Here is a 25912-nt window from a genome sequence, read left to right on the forward strand (position 1 = left end):
GCACTGATTCTGGTGTGAACACTCCTACTCAAAACGACATAGTAATAATTTTTTATCTATATATTTGCACAACATTCTAACAAGCCTAAGATTCAAAATATAGTACAACTCAACAAATATGATTTTGATACAAATGTCTGCATCATTTATTTATTTGGTCATTGGAGCAATGTACCGATTAGCCTTTTATCGTTTTCTTCGTCCACTTGGCTTTGATGACGATGAAATCAAGCAAAACGCAAGCGGCTGTTGTCCGGTTGTTAAGAATAAGCGGTCGACGATGAAAAGGCTACTGTCGTAGGAATGGACATTTATTTTCTAAACTATTCCCTGATTTCTCCTTTTAAGTTGACGCCAAAAAAAAGAAAGAAAGGGTCAACAAGAATACTCGTTTAAAATTTCCACCTATGTAGTATATAATTGGCGATGAATTGGCCTGTTGTCGGTTAAGCGTGGGAACAAAAATTGATTTATTAATAATTTAATGCTGCTTTTTAAAAAAAAAAAATATATATATATATATATTAGTCGATAATAACAGTTGAAATGGTCCCGCCGCCGCAAGCCGCAAGGCCGCCACCACCATTAAGAATTGCCCGTCGCTCAACAATCCAATCCAATCCAATCATGCACTCTACTCTCTCTTTTTTTTTTCTTTCTTTCTTTTTTTCCCCTAAAAGTCATGCTACCATGTAGTGTACCAATTATTAGCATCGTATAAGTGTGTTCTTATCTTTTCCGCTGTTGTTCCCCCAACATCCATCCAATTAACGGTGCCAATAATCAATCCTTAAGAGAGCAATAAAACGGCCGAAAGAGTAATAGGAAGAGTTAGCAGAAACAGAGGAATTATTCAACAAAAGACGTTAACGTTATTAAAAAGTTGGAAAGTACTCCACTTTGAATTACACATTTGGGATAATTTCAGAAACCTCCTCCGAGGTTTTTAACAATCTCACTGCCACCCCCTGAAGTTTTCAAAATATCAGAAATCTCCCCTAAAACTAATTAGCTAGTAACAAATCAGCCCAATTTAAATACAAAAATAATACAAAATTGGTATTAGGAGAGAAAAACAATTTAATTCCTTAACTACCCTTAACATAATACAAACTACATAATGGCATATTTTTCATTTTTTGTTTGATTCAAGTTATTCTTTTTCACTTGTAGGGTTACTATTAAGTATGACCATCAAGAATTACCTTAACATCTACAATCAAATAATAAAAATTTTCAAAATTTAAGAACAAAAAAATCTTAGATGTTGACCTTAAGATTTTCACAATTACCAAAATTGTGAGAAATTTTTTAGAGCAAATTTCCTTGTCAAGTCTCCTAAATCCTTAGATACAGCTAAAGAAACTCCATTTCTCTTACTCCACAAAAATCACTAAAGTCTGAATTATTGTTTCTACTCATGCACATCAATTATCAATCATAGAAAGGCACCTATATTTGGCTCCCTTTTTGTAATGGCATATTAGAAATATTTTAAAATTTTGATAAATTGTCATTATTTATGTTAAATATAGTTAATAACAATTTAACGAATCATGTGAACATAATTGGAAAATATCTCTTAAGTTGTGTGGGTAATCAAGTCATTTCACCATGATTGATGGGACAGCTGGACTCCAATGACCTAATAGGGGAGGTTTCTGATATTTTAGAAATCTCAGGAGAGGAGAGTGAAATTGTCAGAAACCTCTAAATTATCCCTATACAAATTGGTACTGGATTTAGCTGAAAGAAAAGTACTAGCAAGACGTTCTTGACCAAAGCGTTCCAAACTATCCTCTTAGGGACCCGTGAGGTTCTTGACTAACGAAGCAAGGACAAAACACCGACAGAAGTCCGTCACTCCCCTTTACGCCGACGGTTAAGTATCCTTAAAAGTGAGATGTTCACCTAACTCCTGATTGGGCCTTCGGTTAGCATCCGGAATGTGATAAAACTTTGGGCGGATAGATGATGGCTTCCGACGAGTTACAGAAAACCAAGTTCTGGCGGATAGATGGATTGACTATGATAAGAAGATTTTTTTTAATGATCGTTAGCATACTTAAATTATATCTAATTTAGCACGTGAACACAAAAATCACAATTATTGTACCCTCTTAAAAAGAAGATTTTCTTTTAAAAAAATTAACTAAAATTTTTCAAAAAAGAACTAATACCTGAGATCTCTCTTACCAAAAATAAATTAGACATATCTACAGTTTACCCGCACAACAAAAATTGCCACAAATTAATATTATTATTATCATTACTGTTGTATGGCTCTAATCTTACTTGACAAATAGAAATAGTTCACCGTTAAATTGCCAGATTCGAAGGAGGTGAAGCTTCAGAGTTCAGAAAGTGTAAATGCAGTATCCTATCCCTCTCTCAACTATTCTCCGACTGAGACTGGAGTGATTCAGTGTCCTCTTCAGATTTTTTTTTGGCTTTTTGTGATTACTTAATCCAATTTCTAAGCCGCCTGCCTTTCCAAGTGTAAGTATGAACAGGCCTAGAAAAAACATTTTTAAGAAAAGTTGACATAAAATAAAGTATGTAATGGCTTTTAGTAGATCCTCTGCTACAAAAGAAAACTAGCAGTACTTTTCATTAATCATACCCTTCAATTATTTCGCACATCTAAAACGTTCCATGAGCACTCATGGTTCCTTTTATACCGAATCATTTTGTGTTTGGAACCCTGCCTACGGATCCATTTTGCAAATTTTTACACTAGGAAATAGGTATCCTCTCTAGGAACTTGATTACCGGTGCAATCGTCCCATAACTGAAAACACGCTCTAAAATTTCTAAAGATACTTGAAGGGACAGTCTCACACAAACGAAAATGCGCACGTGATGAATTTGACGGCTTCCCCAGTGCATAACTGGTTACGAGTGAAATGGGGTGAAACTTCCAACTAAATTCAGCAGTTGAAAATTTTTACCTCACAATCCCTCTTGAATTTAGAATCAAATTCTGTGAAGATCTAGTTTAGATAACCACATGCATGCATGACAAAGACTACATAGTAGCTTACATCTAACTTGACCGGATCATTTTATTGGTAATTACCTATTTTGTCAAACAAAAAAAAAAAAGTAAATCTTATATACACTGACAGTGTATACATTATCGTGGTTGGATGCACAATACATATGTAAAATTTGGGTTTCAAATTCAAATTCGAATTATATGTCATGCATCAAATGGTAAAAATGTATACACTGTCAGTATATAAAAGATTAATCTTAAAAAAAATGAAGTGAAAAAACATAAAAATAAGATCAAGTAGAAATGCATATCAAATATCCTCCAGTAGACGAATAATTTCTTGTTAAATTTTTTAGGTGATTGACTTACCTATCCGTATTTTCGAATTCACATTCATAAGTTTATAAAAAAATTGTAGCATAGTGATTTGATATATATGCAATAAAAAAATAATTAATAAATATGTTTACGAAAACGTAGAAATTTTTTCTACGGAATATCATAATCCAAACATGGGCCATGGATGTGGCACGGGCAAGACTTCTCTGTTCAAATACGTTACATTTGTCTTGCACCTGAAATATCCTATTCAAATCTCTGGCTAAGCACAATTGACTGGTTCGGAGAAGGACGATCTCACGTTCACTCGGTATTTGAGTACAATAATTGGACACACAATCGTGATTTTGACTTCCCATGGCATCTGTGGAGTTTATTGACGTAAACCTCTTTTGTTCCACCTGCCCGACATTAAGTTTTTCCGTTGATTAGTTTTTTTCCCCAATAGGTGTATTTGGCCACTTGTAACCTAGCGCCCCGCCAAACTTTAAGCCTTTGTTTGTGTGCTTTGGCAGTTCTGCAATTATTCAGCTTTGTTTGTATGTTTGGATTAAGGAAGATTTCGAACTTCACGAGGGAATGGGAATAAGGTGAGAATTTGATAATCGAACCGGGTTCTGAAGGTCACCTGTCCTACAAGTTAAGTTGGCCCTAGAGATGACTTTATTTTTTTGGTCAATACATTAAAAAAAAAAGAAACCAAATAGTAAAGTTGTTACATGATGTAAATAGCATGTTTCCTTAGAAGAAAGATTGAGTTAGGTTGTAAGGTGGGAAAAATTGTACGTAAAAGATTTTAAACTCAAGACCTGTCACTTAGGGGAAAAAAAGGCATGTTACCTTTGATATTTGCCAATTTTGATAGCTAAATTTCATGTGGTACGTTTTTTTCACTTTAGTTCTTAAATTATGAATTTATATATTTTATTCCTTAAAGTATGAAATCATCTCAATTTATTTTTTAAATTTCAATTTTGGACACTTTATCCCTTAAAGTATAAAATACAACCCATGAAATTATTCAAACTAACAAAATTGTACCTTAAAGTGTGAAATCATCTCAATTTATTTTTTAAATTTCAATTTTGGACACCTTATCCCTTAAAGTATAAAAAACAACCCATGAAATTATTTAAACCAACGAAATTGTAAGCAAGCAATTTTCAAAGTTTGAGGAATAAAGAGAAGTAAATTTCATACTTTAAGAAATAAGGTGTCCAAAATTAAAATTGACGAATTAAAATGAGATGGGTGTCATTTTTAAGAGATAAAACGTCTGAATTTAAAATCTATGTATTAAATGAAAATACGTTTATAATTTAAGGACTCAAAGTGAAATTTTGTCCTGATTTTGCTGCGAAGAAGGAGCAATTACGGGCAATGATTGACATCCACCATATTCATATCTTTCTGATTGTGAAGATGTTCTTTATTACCTTCTCCTTATTGCATAATTAGTGGCGTGTGCGGGAGAGCCGACTCAGCGGCACCTTGAGCATCGGCGAAAGGCTCGAACCTGGTTGCAACTTCCACAATTTTGCACTTTTGTTCTTTAGTTAATTTACATAAACCGTGAGGAACGTTGCTATTGAAATATTTGCTTTCCAGAAGGTGATCAACAAAACTTTAACTAAATAAGAAAAAATCATACAAATAGTTCTTAACATTTTAACTTTATACTTTTGACTTCCCTTACATATGAAGTGATGAGTTTTTTGTCTCTCATACATTGACTTTGTATCTTTGTTGTTCTTTCACATATAAAATAATAATTTTTTGTCCCTTACAAATGAAAAACGCACATTATTAGCCCATGTGACTCATTTCTACTCATATTTTTACCGGAAAAAATCACGTGCACCTCATGCCTTGCAAACTTTAGGAGTAAAATCAAAAGATCGTAGAAAAAAGGGAAAAAATCCCTCACATATCTTTCTTTTTTTTTTTTTTTTTTTGTCAAAACCCTCACATATCTTTCTTGTTCGTCCTATTTTCTTAGTCAAGGATGTGACAGTAGCCATAGCTACTTTCAGTCGCCAATCGCCATGTTGATACTGTTGCCGTCGGCTGCCACCGTTTTCCGTCACAATATCTTACCAAAATTTAGCTCTCCGCTCAATTTTTTTTTTTTTTTGGGCGTAGAATCTAATTTTTGATATTAATCTTTACCAAAAAAAAAAGAACAAAAGTGGATGAAAAAAATCTGTCACAACTAATGTCAAAAAACACCCCAATATTTTTTTCTATTAGCTATATGATTTTAAAATACACAGTACTAATATCGGGATCAGATTCTACTTGCTAGTATTTTTTTCCATTTTCACCCATATTTTTTATTCAAAAAAATTAATATAGAAATCAGATTCTAGGCAAGAAAAATTGAATAAGGAGTTAAATTTTGGTGAAATTTTATGATTGAAAGTAGTGGCAGTTGACGATGACACCACCATTACGGCAGCCAAAGGCAGTCATGGTTGTTGCCACGTTTTCGACTAGGAAATTAAGACGAAGAAGAAAGAAATATGAAGGACTTTTTTTTTTCTTTTTTCCTGTGATCTTTTAATATCATTCCAAAAGTTTGTGAGGCATGAATTGCACGTGACTTTTTCTGTCAAGAATATTAGTAGATTGAGTCGAGAGATAAAAAATATGTATTTTCTTATCTGTAAGAGACGAAAAATCATCATTTCATGTATGAAAAATATGAACGGTGCACAACTATAATGTAATATACGAAGGACTATTTGATGATTTTCTCACTAAATAACCCATATTTTCTAGGGCAATATGTGAGGGTTGCACTCACATTTTATTTAAATTCCACCGTTTCCCTACCTTGTAGAATAATACTCAAATATATAGTTGGATTCAGTTCTTGCCCGACCCTAACTTCCGTCCATGTTGAAGCATTCTATGTGACGTGTATATAAGTGTTAGACTCTTTGCTTTGGGTTAATAGAATTATTGTACCATTCTTTGGGTCCGGAATAGTTTATCATTCCCTTTTTATCTAATTAGAAGAAAAATGATCTAGTCCACATAAAAATATGCGGCCACAATGAAATGAAAGTTATATTTCGCTTTGTATTGAGTCATTCCAGATCAAAATATACAAGTCCTTTTGTATTCGTCCCATTATAGTACACGATCAATACGGAGGCAGTTTCATTATAAAATTCAGACATTTATTACTTACTTCCGAATTGAGGATACTTTTACGTTTTTATGGATAAAATTCAACCGAACCAGGGTATTTCCTAAAAGAGGAAAAAACTTTTATGTGGTTCCCGGATCGAATACTGATGGAGACACGAAACAAAAGTTTTACAATGTTAAATTACTCCAATAAACGCGGCCTTGAAGGTTATCCGAAAGCAAAGTCGGATAAGGGAGATGAGGTCCCAGATTGAAGAGAATTGGATGAACGGTAGTGGAAGTTGATATTTTAATGTGCGAGTTAATTTTTATGGTTAAGGAAAAAAAAGCTCTCAGTTACCGAAATCTGCAGGAAGCTGTTTCCTTTTCCTTGGAGCAGTCCGGCCCAAGCATCAATGTCAAGGAAACAAACAAAACAGTCGGTCGCAATTTTGTGATGCAACTGTTGAGCAAATTCAATTGTTGGCAACCGTACTAATTGCCAATTGGCAAATCAAAACAAGTTGTTCACGGCGCCGTAATCACATTCAGGATATGACAAGTACGTTTCCACTCATAAATGTCTAGCCACTATATGCACAGCAGTGTTATTAGGGATGAAAGTTAGGTTTGAACCGAAATTAATTTCACGGTTTGTTGAATCCGAATCAGAATAGATTTTTAATCACTAAGAGCTACAAGTTCAAGTGATCAAAATTTTGAATTGAAAGTGAAATCGGCAATTTACCGTCATTTCAAATCGTCTAAAACAATATTTGTTATTTAAATCTATTTGGTCAATTTAGAGTTGAATATCAATAGTCAGCATATAATACCAACAACCAAAATCCAACTTCAACAGCCTATTATTCAATTTCATTAGTAGGATTATACCCGATGACTAATCCAATTTCAAGACTATTCTAATCTAATCAATAATGAGATTTTTTCATAAAATTTGTAGCATTTTTCGTTTTCCTTGCACATGATAATACAATAAAATTTTTTGTAGATTTTCTATTTATCTTAATTCCTAAAATGTAATGAGTTGATTTCAAAATCTTGACTGTAAGCTATATTCTCATCATTTCAAATTTTAAATTATTTTTAAACTCTCAATTCCTTTTTCATAGATTTTCTATTTATTTTGATTCCCAAAATTTAATGAGTCGCTTTCAAAATCTAGATTGTAGACTATATTCTCATTATTTCAAAACTTAAATTATTTCCAAACTTTCAATTCCTTTTTTTTAAATTGTCTATTTATTTTAATTCCTAAAATGTAATGAATTGATTTCAAAATCTTGATTGTAGACTATATTCTCATTGTTTCAAAATTTAAATCCTTCCCAATCTCTCAATTCCTTTTTTGTAGATTTTTTATTTATTTTAGTTCCTAAAATGTTCAAAATCTTGATTGTAGACTATATTCTCATCATTTCTAAATTTAAATTATTTCAAATCTTAACACCTTGATGATACACATGACTTCAACATTTGAGATAACAAAAGGAGTTTTCTGATCCACATATATTTTTGGTTATGTATTAGACTAATCTAAATTACTATTGTGAGTTCTTTTTTCTTTATCTCCAAGATCTACTTTGGTTTCTATATTTATTATTTGTGTTTTCCAATTATGAGATTATTTAGACAAATGCTAGATTTTACATATTACATTTCTATTTCTATACATTTTAGACTAATAGAGATCTCGAGTTAGAGACCTCCCATTTATGCTGAAAGAAAAGTACATGAAATAATAATAATTAAAAATGAAACAACAATTTAAACTATTACGATTGAAAGAAACTTATCCAATTATCAGGTTAACAATGAATAATAAATTTAGTAAATGAAACAACAATTATACATTTTTTTTTATTTTGCTATGGGACGGAACATATGCAATTCCCATTCAAAATAAAAATATAAAAATGTAGTCAACCAATGGTCTAAATTAATTCGATTACACAAAAAATAGATTGAACCTTTTACCATTTTTATCTAAAAAGGTTATTTGTGATGGAGAATAGTAAACAACAAAAAAGAGTTTTTCACTAAAAAAAGGACATAATTCTTGTTTGTATGTCAAGTGAAATACCAATACAAGATTATAAATAGTATTTTTTTTCTTAAGAATTTGTGGCAATCTTAAAGTTTACATATGTAATTAGTTTTGATAAATTTAGGGGATGGAAAGGGTATAGGAAGGGGTAGGGAGAATGAAAAAGAATTTGTGATAAATTTAATTTTTATACATTATAGTGCATTGATGTCGCATATTTTTTTTAATGAAAATTAAAATATGAAAGCAATTTTATCGATTTTTCTATGTACTGTGCTTGCTTTTATTTGGCATACTCTGTATATATCTTGATTAAGAAGTTTACTCACCCATATTCACCAATGTTCTATTACTTAAGTTGCGTATATTTAAAGCATTACATTATTGGTTTACAAATATGAGACCATGTTGAAAATTGTACATGGTTAAATGGAAGAGAAAAAAAAAACATAACAGGAGAATGCAACAAGCTGCAATATTGTACTAACATTGTGATTACCCTTTGAAGAAATAAAGCTAAAAGAAGCTCAATTTTTTTTTTTGCTTTTATATGGTTTAATGCCGCTCCCCATTTGTCAACAAATATATGTTTTAACCTTTGGTTATGGTTGAATTTCCTATTTAGCCTTTGGTTGTTGGTGCAGACGTTGATAAATTGTCTAAATCAGCCAAATAAGGGCAAAACTATCCACGCAAATATTGGTGAAGGACGATTTCTGTTTAAGTAAAATGGTTGATGGACTACATTGACTCATAATAAAGTGTATGGACTATTTCAACTTTGTTAAAATAGTTAGGCGAATAAAGTGGTTCGCACTAATATAAAAAAATTGGATCATAATAAAGTTTATAAACTATAAAAAAAAATAGTTTAGGAATTAAATTGGTGCTTTGCTCTTATCATTTCAATCTTATAGTTTACATTTCGAATTGATTTTTTCGATAGCATGAAGCTCATCGGACTTGGAAACCAAGATGCAATGCGAAATCTCACACACGGTTAGTGAGTTTTACTATTCTGATTTTTTGAATTCCATTCCAAACCAAACACTACGTAATTGTTACTATTGAAATCCATCACTTTCCATGTCGGCAACGTCAGCACTATTACGCCTCCAGTATTCTACTCGATAAATACCGTCTAACACGTAGTGCTCTAAGTTTAACACGAAAGATATCCATCTTATTTACTACTACTTCCCCCAAAAAAAAAAAAAAAAAGAAAAGGAAAAAGACCGTCTCATCCTTCCGGTCCCACAGCCACACAGAATCACGTTTTAAACACAAATTTCACGTTCTTATCAGTTATCACGCCTATTATAAATCATGACGACCCCCCTCCCTTTGTAGCGCACCCTTTCAAGCTACATTCCCAACTCCCCACCACCTCCACTCCCTTTCTCTTCTTTACTTCTCTGTCTCTGTCTCTCCCTCTCCCTCCCCCCCCCCCCCCCTTCTTTCCAATATACGGGGAACTTTGCATTTCGATTTTTAGTGTCCACTTGATTGCACATGGTAGGCTTTTATTGTCCCTGGAAGCAACTTGGAAGATAATGAATAATAGTCCGAAAGATTGGCCCGAACCAATAGTTCGCGTCCAATCTTTATCTGAAAGTGGCTTGCCAGTAATTCCAGATAGATACATCAAGCCCCCTGACCAAAGGCCCTCCTTCAGCCCCGCAACTCAAGCATCCCATGTTAACATTCCATTGATTGATCTGGGAGACTTGAATGGTGACCATGAAAAGCGTACAGCCATAACTGAACAAATTTTCCAGGCGAGCACGGAGTGGGGATTTTTCCAAGTGGTGAACCATGGGGTGTGCCCTCAGCTCATGGACCGTGCCAGACAAGCCTGGTATGGTTTCTTCCACCAGCCCATGGAAGTGAAGCAAGCTTATGCCAATTCCCCCAAGACCTACGAAGGGTACGGTAGCCGACTGGGGCTCGAAAAAGGCGCCATTCTTGACTGGGGTGACTATTACTATCTTCATTATCTCCCTTCCTCCTTGAAGGATCAAAACAAGTGGCCTGCACTTCCCTCCGATCTCAGGTACCCTACGACCCTTAGCAGCTATATATATGCTATCCATCATCCATGTATTAATTCCTTGATGCCTGGCTATAAGGATATGTATATATATATATATATATATATATATATATATAGCTGGTCCACTGCTTGAGGCCCTTTGTTTTAATTGTCGATTGGGGAATATACGGATAATCTTCTAACCGTTTCCATGTGTGGCTTTACATCATGGTACGTAAGGGACGACTGTGCACGTACTTGGGACGATTTTATTACTGTTAGTTGTCCTGTTTGGTATGCAACTTTGAACGCTAGACTAGGTGCTTCTTTTGAGGGTGGCCAAACGTCGCCGGCGGCTAATTACTCTTCTATCATTTGTGGTAACAAGAGAAGTAGAGCTGAGTTGGCTGCTTTTCAATATCCAAGTGATCCATCCCTCCGCGTGGACGAGCGGGAGGCGGGCGTATATATATTTTATATATGTGTAAAAGGATACGCCACCCGACAGCTTCTCATAAATTCTTTGCATTTGGATCTATCCTTGGCGAAAATGGAGAGGGCTGTCATAACTTTCTGTACTTGATAACCAATGAAATTTGCACAACTAAGCAACATTAGTAGGACTCCACTAAATTGATGTATATTTCGCAATACTGACTCGTCCACATATCTTTACGTTTCAAACAAAAAGTTCTTGGGTGAGAGTGGTTTGTTAATTAATTCGGTTGATTTTGCTGGATGTGGAACTAGGGCAGTGATTGATGAATATTCAGCTCAAGTGGTCAAGTTTTGCGGGGCGCTGATGAAGATTCTATCCCAAAACCTGGGATTGGGAGACGAAGCTCTACAAGATGCGTTCGGAGGAGAAAACATCGGAGCGTGTCTAAGAGTGAATTTCTACCCCAAGTGCCCGCAACCGGAGTTGACCCTTGGTCTCTCCTCTCACTCAGACCCTGGTGGCTTGACCGTGCTCTTGGCAGATGAGAATGTGGCCGGTCTTCAAGTCCGCAAGAATGACATGTGGACAACTGTTAAACCAGCTCCGCATGCTTTCATAGTCAATATCGGAGATCAAATTCAGGTACCAACTATATGTGTACTTGCTATACGTTATTACCTGTCATGCCCATCTTTCATAGCAGGGGCTTCTTTTTTTAAAAAAAAAATTTTTAAAAATAATATATAGGTCTATTTGCCCACTTATCAATATATATAATCAAGTTTTAAAACTTCTAACCCTATCTCATTCATTCAGATACCACACTAGATATTTCTAGTTTTATATATGTATTTTTATCATTCATTCCTCTTCACGTCTTTCTCACCTCCAACTGTTAGATATAAAATTCAAATCTCATCACTAGATCGATGATGACCCCAGTGACTTCTAGAACTATGCTTGATAAAAGCTACGTCAACAAATCAAAAATCTTTATCCGCCGATTTTCCCGTAACAAAGGCACATGGAGGGGTCCTAGTTTTTATGGTCTGATGAGTGGTTTTTTTTTTTTTGTTTTTAAATGGAATACGGACATTCATTTATGATTCTTTGTTTTTTAGACTTTTGTTTCAAGCCTGAAAAGAAAATAGAACCAGGTCAAGACAGATTTTAAACGTGCCTAAATGATTTTATAAGACGTCAGATATGACGAACGTGGGTCCTGGTCGAGGGTCGGTGGAACGAGCTGGCGTTAAGATTTGGGAGCTTACTGCTTTTTATATATATTTATATTTATATTATGCGACTCCATTCAGTTAATTTGGATTTTGGACTCCTAACTGGAATTACCTGCGCGACGCGTGTAGAGATTTCCTGATTTCCTCTTCTACTGCTTGGAAATTTCAATTTGCTGCAATTCTCTACAAGTAACTTTTCGTAGAATTTTTTTTTTTTTCATTCTAAAAGGAGAAAATTGCTTGAGATTTTTATTTCCATTTGGTATTATCGTATACAAGCAGAAAATCATTCACATACATAAATTAGGAAAACAATTATAATGGGACCTATAAACATGAAGATAAGATTCAAGCCACATTATAACATATTCAAAATTGCTTTTTGTTTTGCAGTCTTAATTCAAACAGATGCACTTAATTTCTCTATGCTTACGCATACTTAACAACAAATATGAACCGTTACCCTACAAAACTACCCAACTTCATCATGAGACATTTCATGTAGGACCGGATAAGTTCTTTTCCTTTCCTGAAATATCCTAATTTGCTTTAGAAAGGAAAAGGTTTGACATGTCAAACGTTGGAGTAAAAGCCTCTTTTAGACTTTTCAATTAGATTTTGCTTTGGAGAAAGAAACAAAATATCTACCCGATACTACTAAACTAGTAGTATGACGTAACACTTTGTTGTCTATATTTCATACATACACGCGACGGAGTCCATGTACATGCTCATGCTGCTCTATGCTGGTTTTCTGAGTTTCTATAAAGTTTTTTTGTTCCATTTTCTCTTTTCAATATTTTGTTCATTTTTTTCAGGATTATATTTCCAAAATCTTGCTTTTCCTCTCTCTCTCTCTCTCTCCCTTTTCTGCTGGTTAATTTTAAATGATCGTGAATTCGTGATTCTGTACAGGAGTACTATTAGATTTGGCCGTTCACATTATTAAAACTAGTGTTCAAGGTACGCATGAATATATATGCAACTAATAAAAGAAATTTGTGCCAAAATCTTTGACTATATTTGAAATCATTTTCACGAGAATTAGTTTTATATTGTAATAGTAAATATGTAAAAATTCACTAAAATAAAATATATAAACAAATATTTTTTTTAGTAGTAATTCATAACTATGCTAATAAAAATTAAGATTTACTAAAGAGTTGAAAAACCACATGATAAGAAATACATATTAGTTAGAAGAAGGATATATTAGAAGTTAGAAGTGGACAGTTATCAAGGTAGTATAGCAAAAACATATAGTGACACAAAAAATTTTACACCAATCTTTCTCTCACCCTTTACTTTATATATAGTGTAGATGTTAAAACTAGTTAATTATTTTCAAGTGCACTTGATTAGCTGTAAACAGTAAACTGTACATAAGAAACTTATGCAACGTGCGCCGGAACAGTGCCTGCTTGAAGAGTATAAGCATCAACCGTCCTGTAGTCCAAAATCTAAATGTAGGTTAAGAAATTGGCTAAGTCTACCTAAGGAGTTATTGAAATCGAACTCCTGGGGCAATTCACTATTCTTTGTTGATGGCTCTTTTCCTTATTCCTCTCTTTAATTTGGTAAGAAGGCAGCGGAGACTCAGGAAGGCAGAGAAGGGATGAAACACCAACAATTGCATTCTTTTTCTGGTTCAAAGAATGAACAAAGACTTTCGTCTTCTGGTTCAAGGAAGGCTCGAAACTTTGTAAGAGGAAAGAGGAAAGAAAGGGTTTGAGAGTCGATCAAGAATTTCATAGCCACCTCACTAACTTCTCTACCGTAGAAACTAGCAAAAACCCTTCGGTTACTGAGTTATATAGTCTATTCTCGATGATCACTCATTTGATAATGTCTTAGATTTGCAAAGACTTGCTTAATTTATTGTTACTACTATTTCTTCATCACTTAACGATGTAGCAAGTACAACGCCATGCAGGTGCTAAGCAACGCCAAGTACAAGAGCGTAGAGCATAGAGTGATTGTGAATTCGGACAGAGAGCGCATCTCGCTTGCCTTCTTCTATAACCCAAAGAGCGATTTGCTGATAGAACCGGCGAAGGAGCTTGTGACGCCAGAGACTCCAGCATTGTACCCAGCCATGACCTTCGACCAGTACAGACTATACATTAGGACAAGGGGTCCTCGGGGCAAATCACAGTTAGGGGAGTCTCAGAGTTCACCAAGATAGCACCACCTATTATCCCTACTAAATTACTAATCAATTATTGCCAAAATCAATGTACTTTAATTTGTAAATCCATTGATATTGATGTAAACGCAATGGTTTACTTGTATATTGATCTTGTAATCAGGAGGTTGGATTATTGGATTTAGATTCCCATATAAAAAGGAGCAAATCCGAGAGGTGCTGTATAGTTTAATGCTCCTTTTATCTGTTGTTGGATGCGGTCCAATGTATCCGTGAATTCTATTGATAATTGCATGTGTACTTGTTATCATTATAGTATGTGGTTAGATAAGCGAATGTTTCCCTTTACAGCGTTGATTAAGGAAATAAATTGCCCGTAGTTGAAGAATCGTGACACGTTTAATAATTCAGCACGAACCTAAATGTTTATTTTAGTGTTAGGTTCGTTTAACAATTCTACGATTCTGCCTAAATGTTTATTTTAGTGTTAGGTTTGTGCTTAATTGTTAAACGTGTCACGATTCTTCAACTACGGGCAATTTATTTCCTTAATCAACGCTGTAAAGGGAAAACATTCGCTTATCTAACCACATACTGTAATGATAACAAGTACACATGCAATTATAAATAGAATAATCTTTTCGTACGGTGCCGCCGCCACATCATTATTGCCAACTCTATTTTGCAAATTTTCGAACTGGCGGAATTGAAAGGTTGCAGTCCCACTGAACAATTTTAATGTTCAGCCCTGTCTGATCAATCATTCGTCCAAGTCCTACCATATAACAATGAGAATAATGGAGCTCTCCGTGTTAGCAAAGTTAGCGTAATAAACTTGGATTAATCTTTCAGACACTCACTCATAGTGTATACACTTTTAACAGAGGATGTATGACACATAATTCGAATTTGAATTTAAAATCCAAATTTTACAGATGTGTCGTGTATCTAACCATGATAACGTATATATAATATTTATTCAATAAACTTTAAAAAAATTGTTGGCCAGTTTGAAGTTAAAAATTGATATAGATTTGTAGAAGGAGAGAAAAGGGAAGATACATTTCCTTTATAATCTAGTAGGAGTGCGTGAGGGTAAATTATTACTAAAAGATACACTACTATGTGTATATATATAATGAGTAATCCTATTTCCTTAAAGCTTATGTTGACAATACTTCATCAACAATTTGCGCTGCTGATGTCTTCCTCTGTGATTGTGTCCTTTTTCTTTTCTTTTTATTTTTTTCTAACTATCAAATAATAGATACTACATAACAATCATAAAATGTCTCAGTAATTAGTTGAAGTCAGCAGTTTCAACCGCTAACGATTTTTTAAGCATATTATCAAGAAAAAGAAAAAAACCACATGCATATTGGACATCAGCATTTTGTCACTATTTTATTTCTATTTCGTACAAAAGTTGCTGCTTGCTTCCTTTTTTTTTTTTGGGTTCAGGAATTGTAGTCAGAGAATGCGCATACATAATTAATCATTCAGGTGTCGCTATACCTATTCCTAGATTCTCTTTACAATTTTTTTAGAGTATCCAAAGCTAGCCTGTCCAAGTCAAGTTTTAGTTTTGTTCAACAAAAGTACAACGCTTTGAGATTTTTTTACTGTACCTATTCCTAGATTCTCATTATTTTTGTTGTCTCTGGATTATGGTATTCTTGAGTCATTTGTTTGTTGAGGTGGCAACACGTGTCAATACCCATCCTGAGCTTGAAGCCTGATTTTTTTTTTTAAAATTGTATTAGGTAAAGGCTTGGTGAATAAAATCAATGAAGATCTTGTGATATGGCTTGGAAGTGACTGATGATAATGTGTCACGGTTAATTATTTAGCGCAAGTGGCAATCTCGGACCGGATGATCCGTCAACCAATCAACCACGGGAGAAGGAAATAGTAGTAGCACACCAGAACTGACGTAGGACACACAAAAAATTATCCTGCCCAAAAGGAAAAATAAAATAAAAAATCAGTTGCTCTTTTTATTTATTTGTTTATTTATTTATTTTTGCGTAAGTGAAAGATCTCAAATTCGGAACCTCTCACCTACATTCTTCCCTCCTGTATCACCCAACCCATCTCTTTCCGCTCCTTAGGTGAGGTTATTCATACACTTCAATTCTTCATAGTTCATATTTGTTTCACGACGCATAATAGTAATTTACGGACGCGCAGCATACTATAAAGTGAAAATAAGCATGAATTGCACATACAATCTTTCAGAGTTTATTTACCAAAAAAATCAGTAGGAAAGTGGTGCTGAGCTTAGAATAAAATAGGTTACAATTACATATACATATATAGCTGCCAGAGGTTGTAATCTATAAAATATATAGATTCACAAAATCGGAAGCCCTTAAATACAAAAAAAAAATATTAGTGGAGTAAGAAATGATCAAGAACCGAGCAAGGCAAATGGGGCCTCTCCTCTCCACATCCAAGCTCCAGGAGCGAGAACATGAACAGCTTAAATAGTACTAATGGCTAATATTGCTCAAATGCCCATAGCCACTAGAATTTACAAGGCCGTCCACCAAACCTGTACACTAACACGAAGGATAGAGACCCGACCCTACAAACTGCTGTAAGCCAGGAAAGTGGGGAAGGGGAGGGTGGATTGGATGGTAAGGGAAAAGGAATTGTGGTTAGGAGATTTTAAGTTAAAGATCTCATACTTGCCAAAAAAAAAAAAAAAGCCAGGAAAGTGCAGTCAATACATAATAAACAGATACCACCAGAAGAGGAACTTTCCCTATTTGGCCTACATCTGATGCCAAATTTTACTCTCACAAACACCAGTAGTCGATTCACTACTGTCTTCTTGTCACGAAAACAGTACAAGGAACAGAATCAAAATGTTTTACTGAAACCCTAATTGAAATACCGATGCAAGATTATGATAATTTTTTAATGACATTAAATTGGTTTTAGGTTCCGACTGAACCTAGTTCAATCAAGGTTTAACCACTAATTTAACTATTACAAATGCACCGACATTAAAGGGATCTTGCAAAAGGGGCTATATATTTCCTTCTGAAGTTTGAAACATGAGACACGGGGCATCTTAGACATTCCCTAGCGTGTAAGGAACTAATGCAGTAATCTGACATTTCCGATTTAACCATTACATCAAAGGTTAGGTCACCAACAGAACATCAATTAAATAAACCAACAGAACAGCTCCTTTTGCAATATTCTCTTCAGTTCAAAGATCAACAAAAAAGACAACCAAACTACTTTGACAAGCATTGAAGAAGACCTTAACTTCATCCGCCTTCAGCCTTGAACTTCCCAGTCTAGGTTGGACAAAAAGGAATACCAGACCAATCAAATATGAACGGATCTGCCGCAGATTTTCATGGGATAGGTAGAAATACATTGGCATGGTAGAAAGTACTTATGTAATCTGAAATCTATGTTAACTTACTTCTATCTCTTTAGATGCAATACACTGCTTATGCATAATACTAACAGAAACAAATATGGACGTTGATCCTTAATTACTAACTGAAAATATCTCATTCACAAAGAAGAAACATAAGCGCTAACCACAAGTTTCTTCTGATACTTTTAAAGAGTCAGCAGCTTAAAAGCATTTAGATGCTGCATCAACTTCTAAGTCATATCAACAGCATCCAGTGCTTCTTCACTGCCGCTCTAGTAACTGGTCCACATCCCAACTGCATGTAATCGTTGCCTATCACCTGAAAAGAGGGAAAAAATGGAAGTTACATTGTTTTACATATTCAAGATATCCATCTTGCTACCAACAAACACAATTCACACACATCAACTAGAACAGATTTCTCATGAAAGGACGTACCAACCAACAGTTTTTTTTATTGTAATAAGAATGCCATTGATTAAGTTATATAACATCATGCATTCATTAAGTTATACAACATCTAAGAATGTACAGATGAACTAGAAATTGCAATTACAAGATAGCATTTTTGAAGCCTTTAAAGGAGCATGTGTTAGATTATATGGTATAGGGAATCACGACGGAAATAACAATATATACATAATGACAAAAAATGCGAAGATAAATAGGATTGGAGCAAGAACAGCAACAATATAGAAACACAATCCCAACAGTAAAAAGCTAATATTTCATAACATGCTCACCTAAGCATCAAGTTGCATCCTCCTAAAGCATTTTCATCTAGTTGCTATGGCCTACCCTTTTTGGTGCTGCAAGAAGGGCACTTATACTGCTTTATATGTTCTGCTTTAGCAGGTGTAATCTTTACACATTTCCCATGGAACCACCTCTCGCAGATGTCACAGCAAATCCAGAACTCATCAGCATTGTAATTTCCTCCACAGCTTCCACAAAGAGTTTCACCATGTTCATCTTCATCCTCCTCCACATAACTTCCATCCTGTAGCCTTGGATTTCCTTTTGCATGCCCATCACTTGATCTCTGTATCAAAGTGTCGGCTACAAGATTGAAGGGAACAAAGAAAGAAGAGAGAACAAATAAAAAAGAAGTAAGATCCTTTCACCTTTGTGCCGCTCCTAGATTTACTCCCACTATCAACACCATGCTTGTCCTTTAACGGCTTCCTCTCTGTTATGACTTCAAAGACAGTCGGGAGATCATTCATCAAGCTAAAGAGACGCTTCCTGTTGAGCACAATGAAGCTACTTTTATTGGTGGTGCTCCAAACGATATTGTATGCCTTTGCTTGTTAAGGAACAAGAAACTAAAAAGTGGCAGCAACACATTGAAACATAGAGACAAATTGACCACGACATATTGTAACTGCAATTTACCAGCAGAATTTCAAAAGACATCCAAGCACAGTCAAAATTAGTTATTTTGCCCAACAGACCAGCACCGAGAGCTCAGATTTACCTGTAAGCTCCACCATTTGATCCCTATGTAATCATCCAAAATGGCTCTTTCTTAACAAAATAATAACCAAATTTTAATCAACATATCAGATAGTCAGTGAACATATCAGATAGTATTTGGTTGTTACCACGTTTCCCAACCGGAAGTACACCAAAACCGTCATGAACTTACATAGGGAATTTGATGAAGCGATTATAAGGTGATGTAAGTTAATTGATCAAATTAAACTCTCTCCACTTTACCAACATGGAAAGGAAAGGATCAAAAGCACTAATTAACTAATCTGCAATTGTACAAACATCAGCAGAGCATTATTTTCTCCCTCTCAATTTTAAACTATTATATATCATCATTTTTTGAAATTTCTGAAACTAAACTGTCATATATCTTCAGTTTCTTGAAATTTCTGTCAAACTAAACAAACACCTCCGAATTGGGAGGAGTTGAATGCTGGGTGTATACTTTGTGACCATCTCTTGATCGATTCAGTCTCATGAAGACTAAACTGTCATATATCTTCAATTTCTTGAAATTTCTGCCAAACTAAACTCACCCCACCGAGTTGGGATGGGTTGAATGCTAACATCTTAAAAATGCTTCTATCAACCAAAAGTACTTTACTAGCAAAAGCAACGCAATCCCAAATACAATCTTAATCCTCCGCATAACTGGTAATCTATGCATCTAACAAAAGATGCTCCTCCCCAACCCCCAACCCAAAAAAAAAAAGGAACTAAAACTTTCTTTTCTACATACAAATACATAAACTATACAAATTCTCTTGAATAATAGTAATCACTTCACCAAGGCCACCAAAAAAGAACGTCCAAGTATCCACATGCCAATAGACACACTTCCGGAATTCTTATTTCTCAAATTTGATCCTCTAACTTTTGCCCAAGTTTACTTTCTCTATCCTATCTATCTTTCATAGAAATATCTCCAGGCCTAACAAAGTGTCTTAAACCAAAATTAGGTCCAACCAGCCAGTTTGTCAACAATTAAGTTGTAGATAGGTACCAAGACCCTTAACCTACTTGAAGGAAGGAATTTGGAAGCTTTATACATCATATCATGTAGGTAACATGGTATCTTTTTATTACGATAGCACAAGTACCAAACAATTTCCTAACAATGCAGACCAGAAATCTTTAACCTTTCTTAACATAATTAAAGGGCGAAACTCAACACACCAATTTTCAGGTCTCAAACTTTTTAAGACCAGAAAATTAGCATCCTTTATGTGTTTTTACTCGTTTCTTTCACAAAGAAAGTGTGAACTGCAGGTTCAAGCTCACCAAAAGATGCTACTGGGAGGATTACTGAGAAATTTAAAGTACCAATATGCGTAATATTTGTATGGACAGAAATAGAAATATTTTGCAAGGACCAATCTGCAAATGCAATTCATATCCATTATCCGATCCCCGCCATCTTCCGTCGCCTAAATTCTAAGTAGAGCATTGAGATCCATGTTCAAGTCACCTCCAACTATAAATTTTGAGCTCTCACGGAAGGCAAATAGAAGGACGAGCGTTAGATATAATGTGACACACATCAGGGACTGAATAGGAGAAGGGGGGAAAAACAGCGTTGAGCATCAGAACAGGAGCGGCTCCAAGCATAACTTAGCACTAGCACGATAGGGAATGCAATGTACCAATACTACCTTTCGTTCCGATTAAGACGAGCACCAAAGTAGAAAGCAACAGAGAGCAACCAAGTATCAGTGTGCATGGCCACCAAAGACAACCAGTCTCTGCGTTGCATACCATCCCTGGCGAAATTGATCCCTAATGCCGGCTCGGGCACCTCCGGTGGGACTTCCTCCGCCGGTAATGCTACCTCCCAGCTGTCGTTGGGGTATCCATACAAACATAAATTCTCTTTCTCTGAGAAAAGGGCACAATAATTTTACATTTTAGAAACAAAAGTATAATTCATAATACAAATAAAAAACCCACAAACACAATGAAGAAAATGGTTGCTCACCGGGATCGCAGTCGGAGTAAAATTGGTCAACATCTGCGTGAGGGAAAAAAGGAAGAAGAAAAGATTAGAAAAATTAACAAGCCCAACACTCGTAGAACAATTTCCTGAACATATACGGGTATGAATGATATATAAAAGAGATAGTAGTAGAAAGGGACCAGTGGTGAGGGCACGGATGACGGCGTCACGACGAGCGGAGAAGTCCTTGAAAATCTCTTCAACAGTTCGGGGATTGGAATGGGTGGCAGCCATTGTTGTGTTCGTATCTTGTGAGTAGCTTGGCTGAATTAAATTGTCTGTCTGAAAAAAGAAAAGAAATGAGAAATCAGGGGATAAGAGAGTAGCAGCAGAGCAGAGCAATAGTAGTGGGGAGAGAAAGAGCGGCACCGATTGAGTAAGGGAGTCCAGTCGGGTTGACTTGAATCCTTTGAGGGTTAGAATGATAGGATCTGATGTGGGTCACTGGGTCCGGTTTGCTACAGGCTATAGCTTCTTACGGTACACAAATGACAAATGGGGCTGATGGATGGAGTAGAAAGGAAAGCTATGGGGCAAGTTTCGGCGGGTGGGTAGGTATTGTACAATACATACTTTGACTTAGTTTTCGTGTTGTTTTCTGGCGATAGAGATGCATAGACCGTTCAGGAGTACGGTTTACGGATTCAGGCAGGCAACCAGCAGCACGGATACATGGATGGATGAAGCCTTTTTCCTCTCTTTTTTTTTTTTTGGGTGCTGGGGGGCTTGGGGAAGATTTTGGCCGGAGACCGGGGCTTTTTGGCTCGAGTTGGGGATTTGGGAGATGTGCCACTGCCGGGAGAGGAGGAGTTCTATTTTGTCGTTTTCGGTTGCCAAATTTGTCAATATATCTGATGTCAGCTAGTGGGGGCTACAGAGACTTCTTACTTGTACTTAGAAAATCTGTCCTTTTTTTCCCCCTTTTTCCCCCGGTTTCCTTTGTTTCTAGATTAGACGATGGTAGATTATTAGTTACTAGTATAAATGCCCGTGCGACGCACAGTTGATTATATTTTTTAAAAAAATTACAATCTATGGAGGAATTTAAAAAAAGTAAAATATTATAATCACGGACACATGAAAGTATATTTAAAAAAATGAAAATTTGTAACAATAGTTCAATATATGATAAAACATCTTCATTATTTATAAACTATCACTTTGATGAATGTTGGATCCTGAAAAAAAATAGAAGTCTATATCGTAAATTGAGCGACATAAGGGTCCAATTAAATATAATTGAATACTTAATTTGATAAGTAAATGAAATACTTCCAAACATTTTGCCTTTGATTTGATAATCTTCTACGAAGGTGTGAACATTATTTATACCAATCACCTCTGAGTACGAACGCCAGTATTGGGGGTTTAATTAATTATGTTGATTTTTGTGAAGTTCGTACTATAAATGAGAATGCACGATTTTTGCATGAATTAATGTGTTGGTCGAACAATGCACCTCTATTTTCCTGACAATTAAAAGCATACATAATTCAAAATTATATTTTGTTTTAGACAGTTTGTAAATAATATTATATAAAAATATATACATATAAATAATGTATACCTTTGTTTTTAAATCTCTAAGATAAGAAACATCACAACGAAACATAAATCGTGCATGCTTGTTTTGAAGAGTGAAGTATAGGTTACCACTGGAATCTCTAACTTCTATGTTAACATTGTATCTGTTAAAAAAAAATTGTGATGTATCATGCAAAAAATTATATTAAAATTCAAAATATATGAAAATAATTACCTGACAATAATGTCGACTACATCATTACAATGTATACACACCATTTTTACAATATGAGATTGACATGATTGTCCACAATTTTTGCATAACTCATGGAACATATTATCTATGTTGATACTTTGAATGTAAGCAAGTATCCGAAAATATTTAACCTAAAACGATCCAACGAATGTATAGATTACAATTATTAATTCGAAACTACATATAGATACTTGTTCATTACTTAATTAATTGAGAGGGATTGTACCGTAGGTAGAACTGTATATTCGAATATCGATATTCTCTTAGCATTTAATATCAACAATGCTTGGGACATTGTAAAATTGCATGACCGCAACCACATCACTAATTTCTGAGCACATTTATCATTCTCAAACCTGCAAATTTTTCAAATACATATTCGTAAGGGTATGAAATATTATTAATAATTTAATATTTTGATATTTGTAAAACTTACCAACTGTGTAGGTATTGACCGAAATCCAAGTAGTAATTGACATACAATTTGCTTGCTCGAATAGTATTAAGTGACGTTCTTGCACAATGTGTTATATTATTGATAAACTATAAAAATTAAATAAAATAAAGTGAAAAACAAAATTGAATTACCTTTATAATTTATCACACAAATACCATAGGCTGGCAAAACATTGTGTTTTGTAACAGTTTGAGGCAAGTGTTCACCATCATCAGTTGCAAATTTATCACATAAAGTCAACCGAACTACTGTCAAACTTCATTTAGAGAATTTTGGTAAGTATAAATCAAAATTTGCAGAATATAAAATATTAATTGACATACAATTTGCTTGCTCGAATAGTATTAAGTGACGTTCCTGCACAATGTGTTATATTATTGATAAACTATAAAAATTAAATTAAATAAAGTAAAAAAAAATTGAATTACCTTTATAATTTATCACACAAATACCATAGGCTAGCAAAACATTGTATTTTGTAACAGTTTGAGGCAAGTGTTCACCATCATCAGTTGCAAATTTATCACATAAAATCAACCGAACTACTGTCAAACTTCATTTAGAGAATTTTGGTAAGTATAAATCAAAATTTGCAGAATATAAAATATTTTAAAGATATTGAATCTATTAACTAACCTTTTGTCAAGTAAAAATATATCACACTTAGTTTTATCATTGATAGATGTTTGATAGTGTGAACCAACAGATACAACTAAACCAATTACATCTGCAAAAGATCAAATAGTATAAGTAATACCAGTTCAAATATACAACTTAAATAGAAGTATGGTTAATTAAGAATGAAATACCTATCAATTGCAAATCATTGTCCATGTGTTGTTCTGTATCTCTTAGTTTGACCAGATTAAACTTGAAACGGGGTATGGTTCCACAATCATCTAAAATATTCACTATATTTGTATCGTTTCCAAATGATAATTGGTACTAATGTGGTGCAAGCCGATATTTAAGATCTGCCGGAATTACATATATATTTTGAAACCAATATACCTTACCTTCATGGAGACGATTTGCGAAAATATTTATTGTAGTAGGAAGGTGGGTGAGGAGTGTTAGTTGGAGTACGGTATGTAAGGAGTGTCAGTGGGAGTTAACTTATTATCTGAGGAAAACGTGGGAGTGTTAGTTGGAGTTAATTTCTTGTTTAAGGGAAACGTGGGGGTGTAACGTACCCATGATTTTTTTTACGAAATAAATTAAATGCAAAATGCTAGAAAAATGATTATTGTAGTAGGAAGGTGGGTGAGGAGGGTTAGTTGGAGTAAGGTATGTAAGGAGTGTTAGTGGGAGTTAACTTCTTGTCTGAGGAAAACGTGGGAGTGTTAGTTGGAGTTAACTTCTTGTTTAAGGGAAACGTGGGGGTGTAACGTACCCATGATTTTTTTTACGAAATAAATTAAATGCAAAATGCTAGAAAAATAGAGTTGAGAGTGGGAAGGTTTGTAAATGTTTGTTGCTAAAAATCCCTTCTCAAATTTATATAGATATAGATTACATGCTCTGGTTTCCTTATTACACTAGCACTAGTGGAAATACCCGTGCTATACACGGTGCTGACATTATTGGAAAAAAAATAAAATGGTGAACAAATAAAGGTGAAAAAATTTTACCAATAAAATTAAAATATAATATCTGTTTAACAATAATTCGAAATATAATAGAATGTATATATCATTCAAGAACTGTCTTTTTTCGGTTGTATGAGAATTTTTTTTATCATTGTATGAGAATTGTTAATAAAAAAATACAATAGTTAATATAGAATAGTATCAATAGAATTTAATACAATTGTGTTGTAATCAAATGAAAAATACGCACCAATTGAATTGTTATTAGCACCCATAGTTAATGAAGTAATCCCTATATAAAAATATTTTGGTACATGTAGTAATTGGTAATCTATAAAATAAAATAAATTGCTAATCTATAAAATTGCTAAGTTGTCTATAAATAGCATCAATAGAATGTAATACAATTATATTGTAATCGAACAATTGTAATATAATTGTATTGTATTGTATCTATAGTTGATTTAGCAAGATAGTGCAGCCAAAAAGTGTGTATGTGAGATGAGTATGACGATATAAGAAACTGTATATTTATCATGATCACGCAAAATCATTGGTGATGTGGATGTCTGGCGATCTTGAGGACAGTTAGATTTTTCATTTCTTTGATCTATAAATAAAATATATATTAAATTAAAAATCAATAGTTTATGTATTTATTTTATGTGTAAATAGTGATACATTGTATGAGAACTGTTAACCAAAAAAATACAATAATTAATATAGAAATAGCATCAATAGAATTTAATAGAATTGCATTGTAATCAAATGAAAACAATTACAGAGAAGTGGTTACCTGAACTA

At 34.3% G+C, this 25912-nt stretch overlaps 2 protein-coding genes across 3 annotated transcripts; one reads left to right on the plus strand and one right to left on the minus strand.

Annotated features, from left to right (window-relative positions):
- Positions 1 to 9948: 9948 nt before the first annotated feature.
- Positions 9949 to 14705, plus strand: LOC113730351 (jasmonate-induced oxygenase 1-like). Its single transcript, XM_027254984.2, has 3 exons — positions 9949 to 10593; positions 11323 to 11653; positions 14183 to 14705. The coding sequence occupies exons 1-3, from the start codon at positions 10094 to 10096 to the stop codon at positions 14432 to 14434; spliced, it is 1083 nt and encodes a 360-aa protein (XP_027110785.1). The 5' UTR covers positions 9949 to 10093; the 3' UTR covers positions 14435 to 14705.
- A 2799-nt stretch (positions 14706 to 17504) lies between these two features.
- On the minus strand, positions 17505 to 22085 carry LOC113730352 (PHD finger protein ALFIN-LIKE 1-like). Of its 2 annotated transcripts, none has more exons than XM_027254987.2 (7): positions 21652 to 22085; positions 21423 to 21560; positions 21265 to 21297; positions 20942 to 21164; positions 18920 to 19040; positions 18539 to 18837; positions 17505 to 18114 (listed from the first exon to the last, which is right to left on the minus strand). In XM_027254987.2, the coding sequence occupies exons 2-6, from the start codon at positions 21514 to 21516 to the stop codon at positions 18583 to 18585; spliced, it is 726 nt and encodes a 241-aa protein (XP_027110788.1). In that variant the 5' UTR covers positions 21517 to 21560; positions 21652 to 22085; the 3' UTR covers positions 17505 to 18114; positions 18539 to 18582. The 2 variants fall into 2 exon arrangements, with proteins under 2 accessions (XP_027110788.1, XP_027110786.1); XM_027254985.2 differs by having other exon boundaries at positions 21423 to 21564.
- Positions 22086 to 25912: the final 3827 nt, after the last annotated feature.

Source organism: Coffea arabica, chromosome 2e (genome assembly GCF_036785885.1).
Source record: "Coffea arabica cultivar ET-39 chromosome 2e, Coffea Arabica ET-39 HiFi, whole genome shotgun sequence".
NCBI lineage: Eukaryota > Viridiplantae > Streptophyta > Magnoliopsida > Gentianales > Rubiaceae > Coffea > Coffea arabica.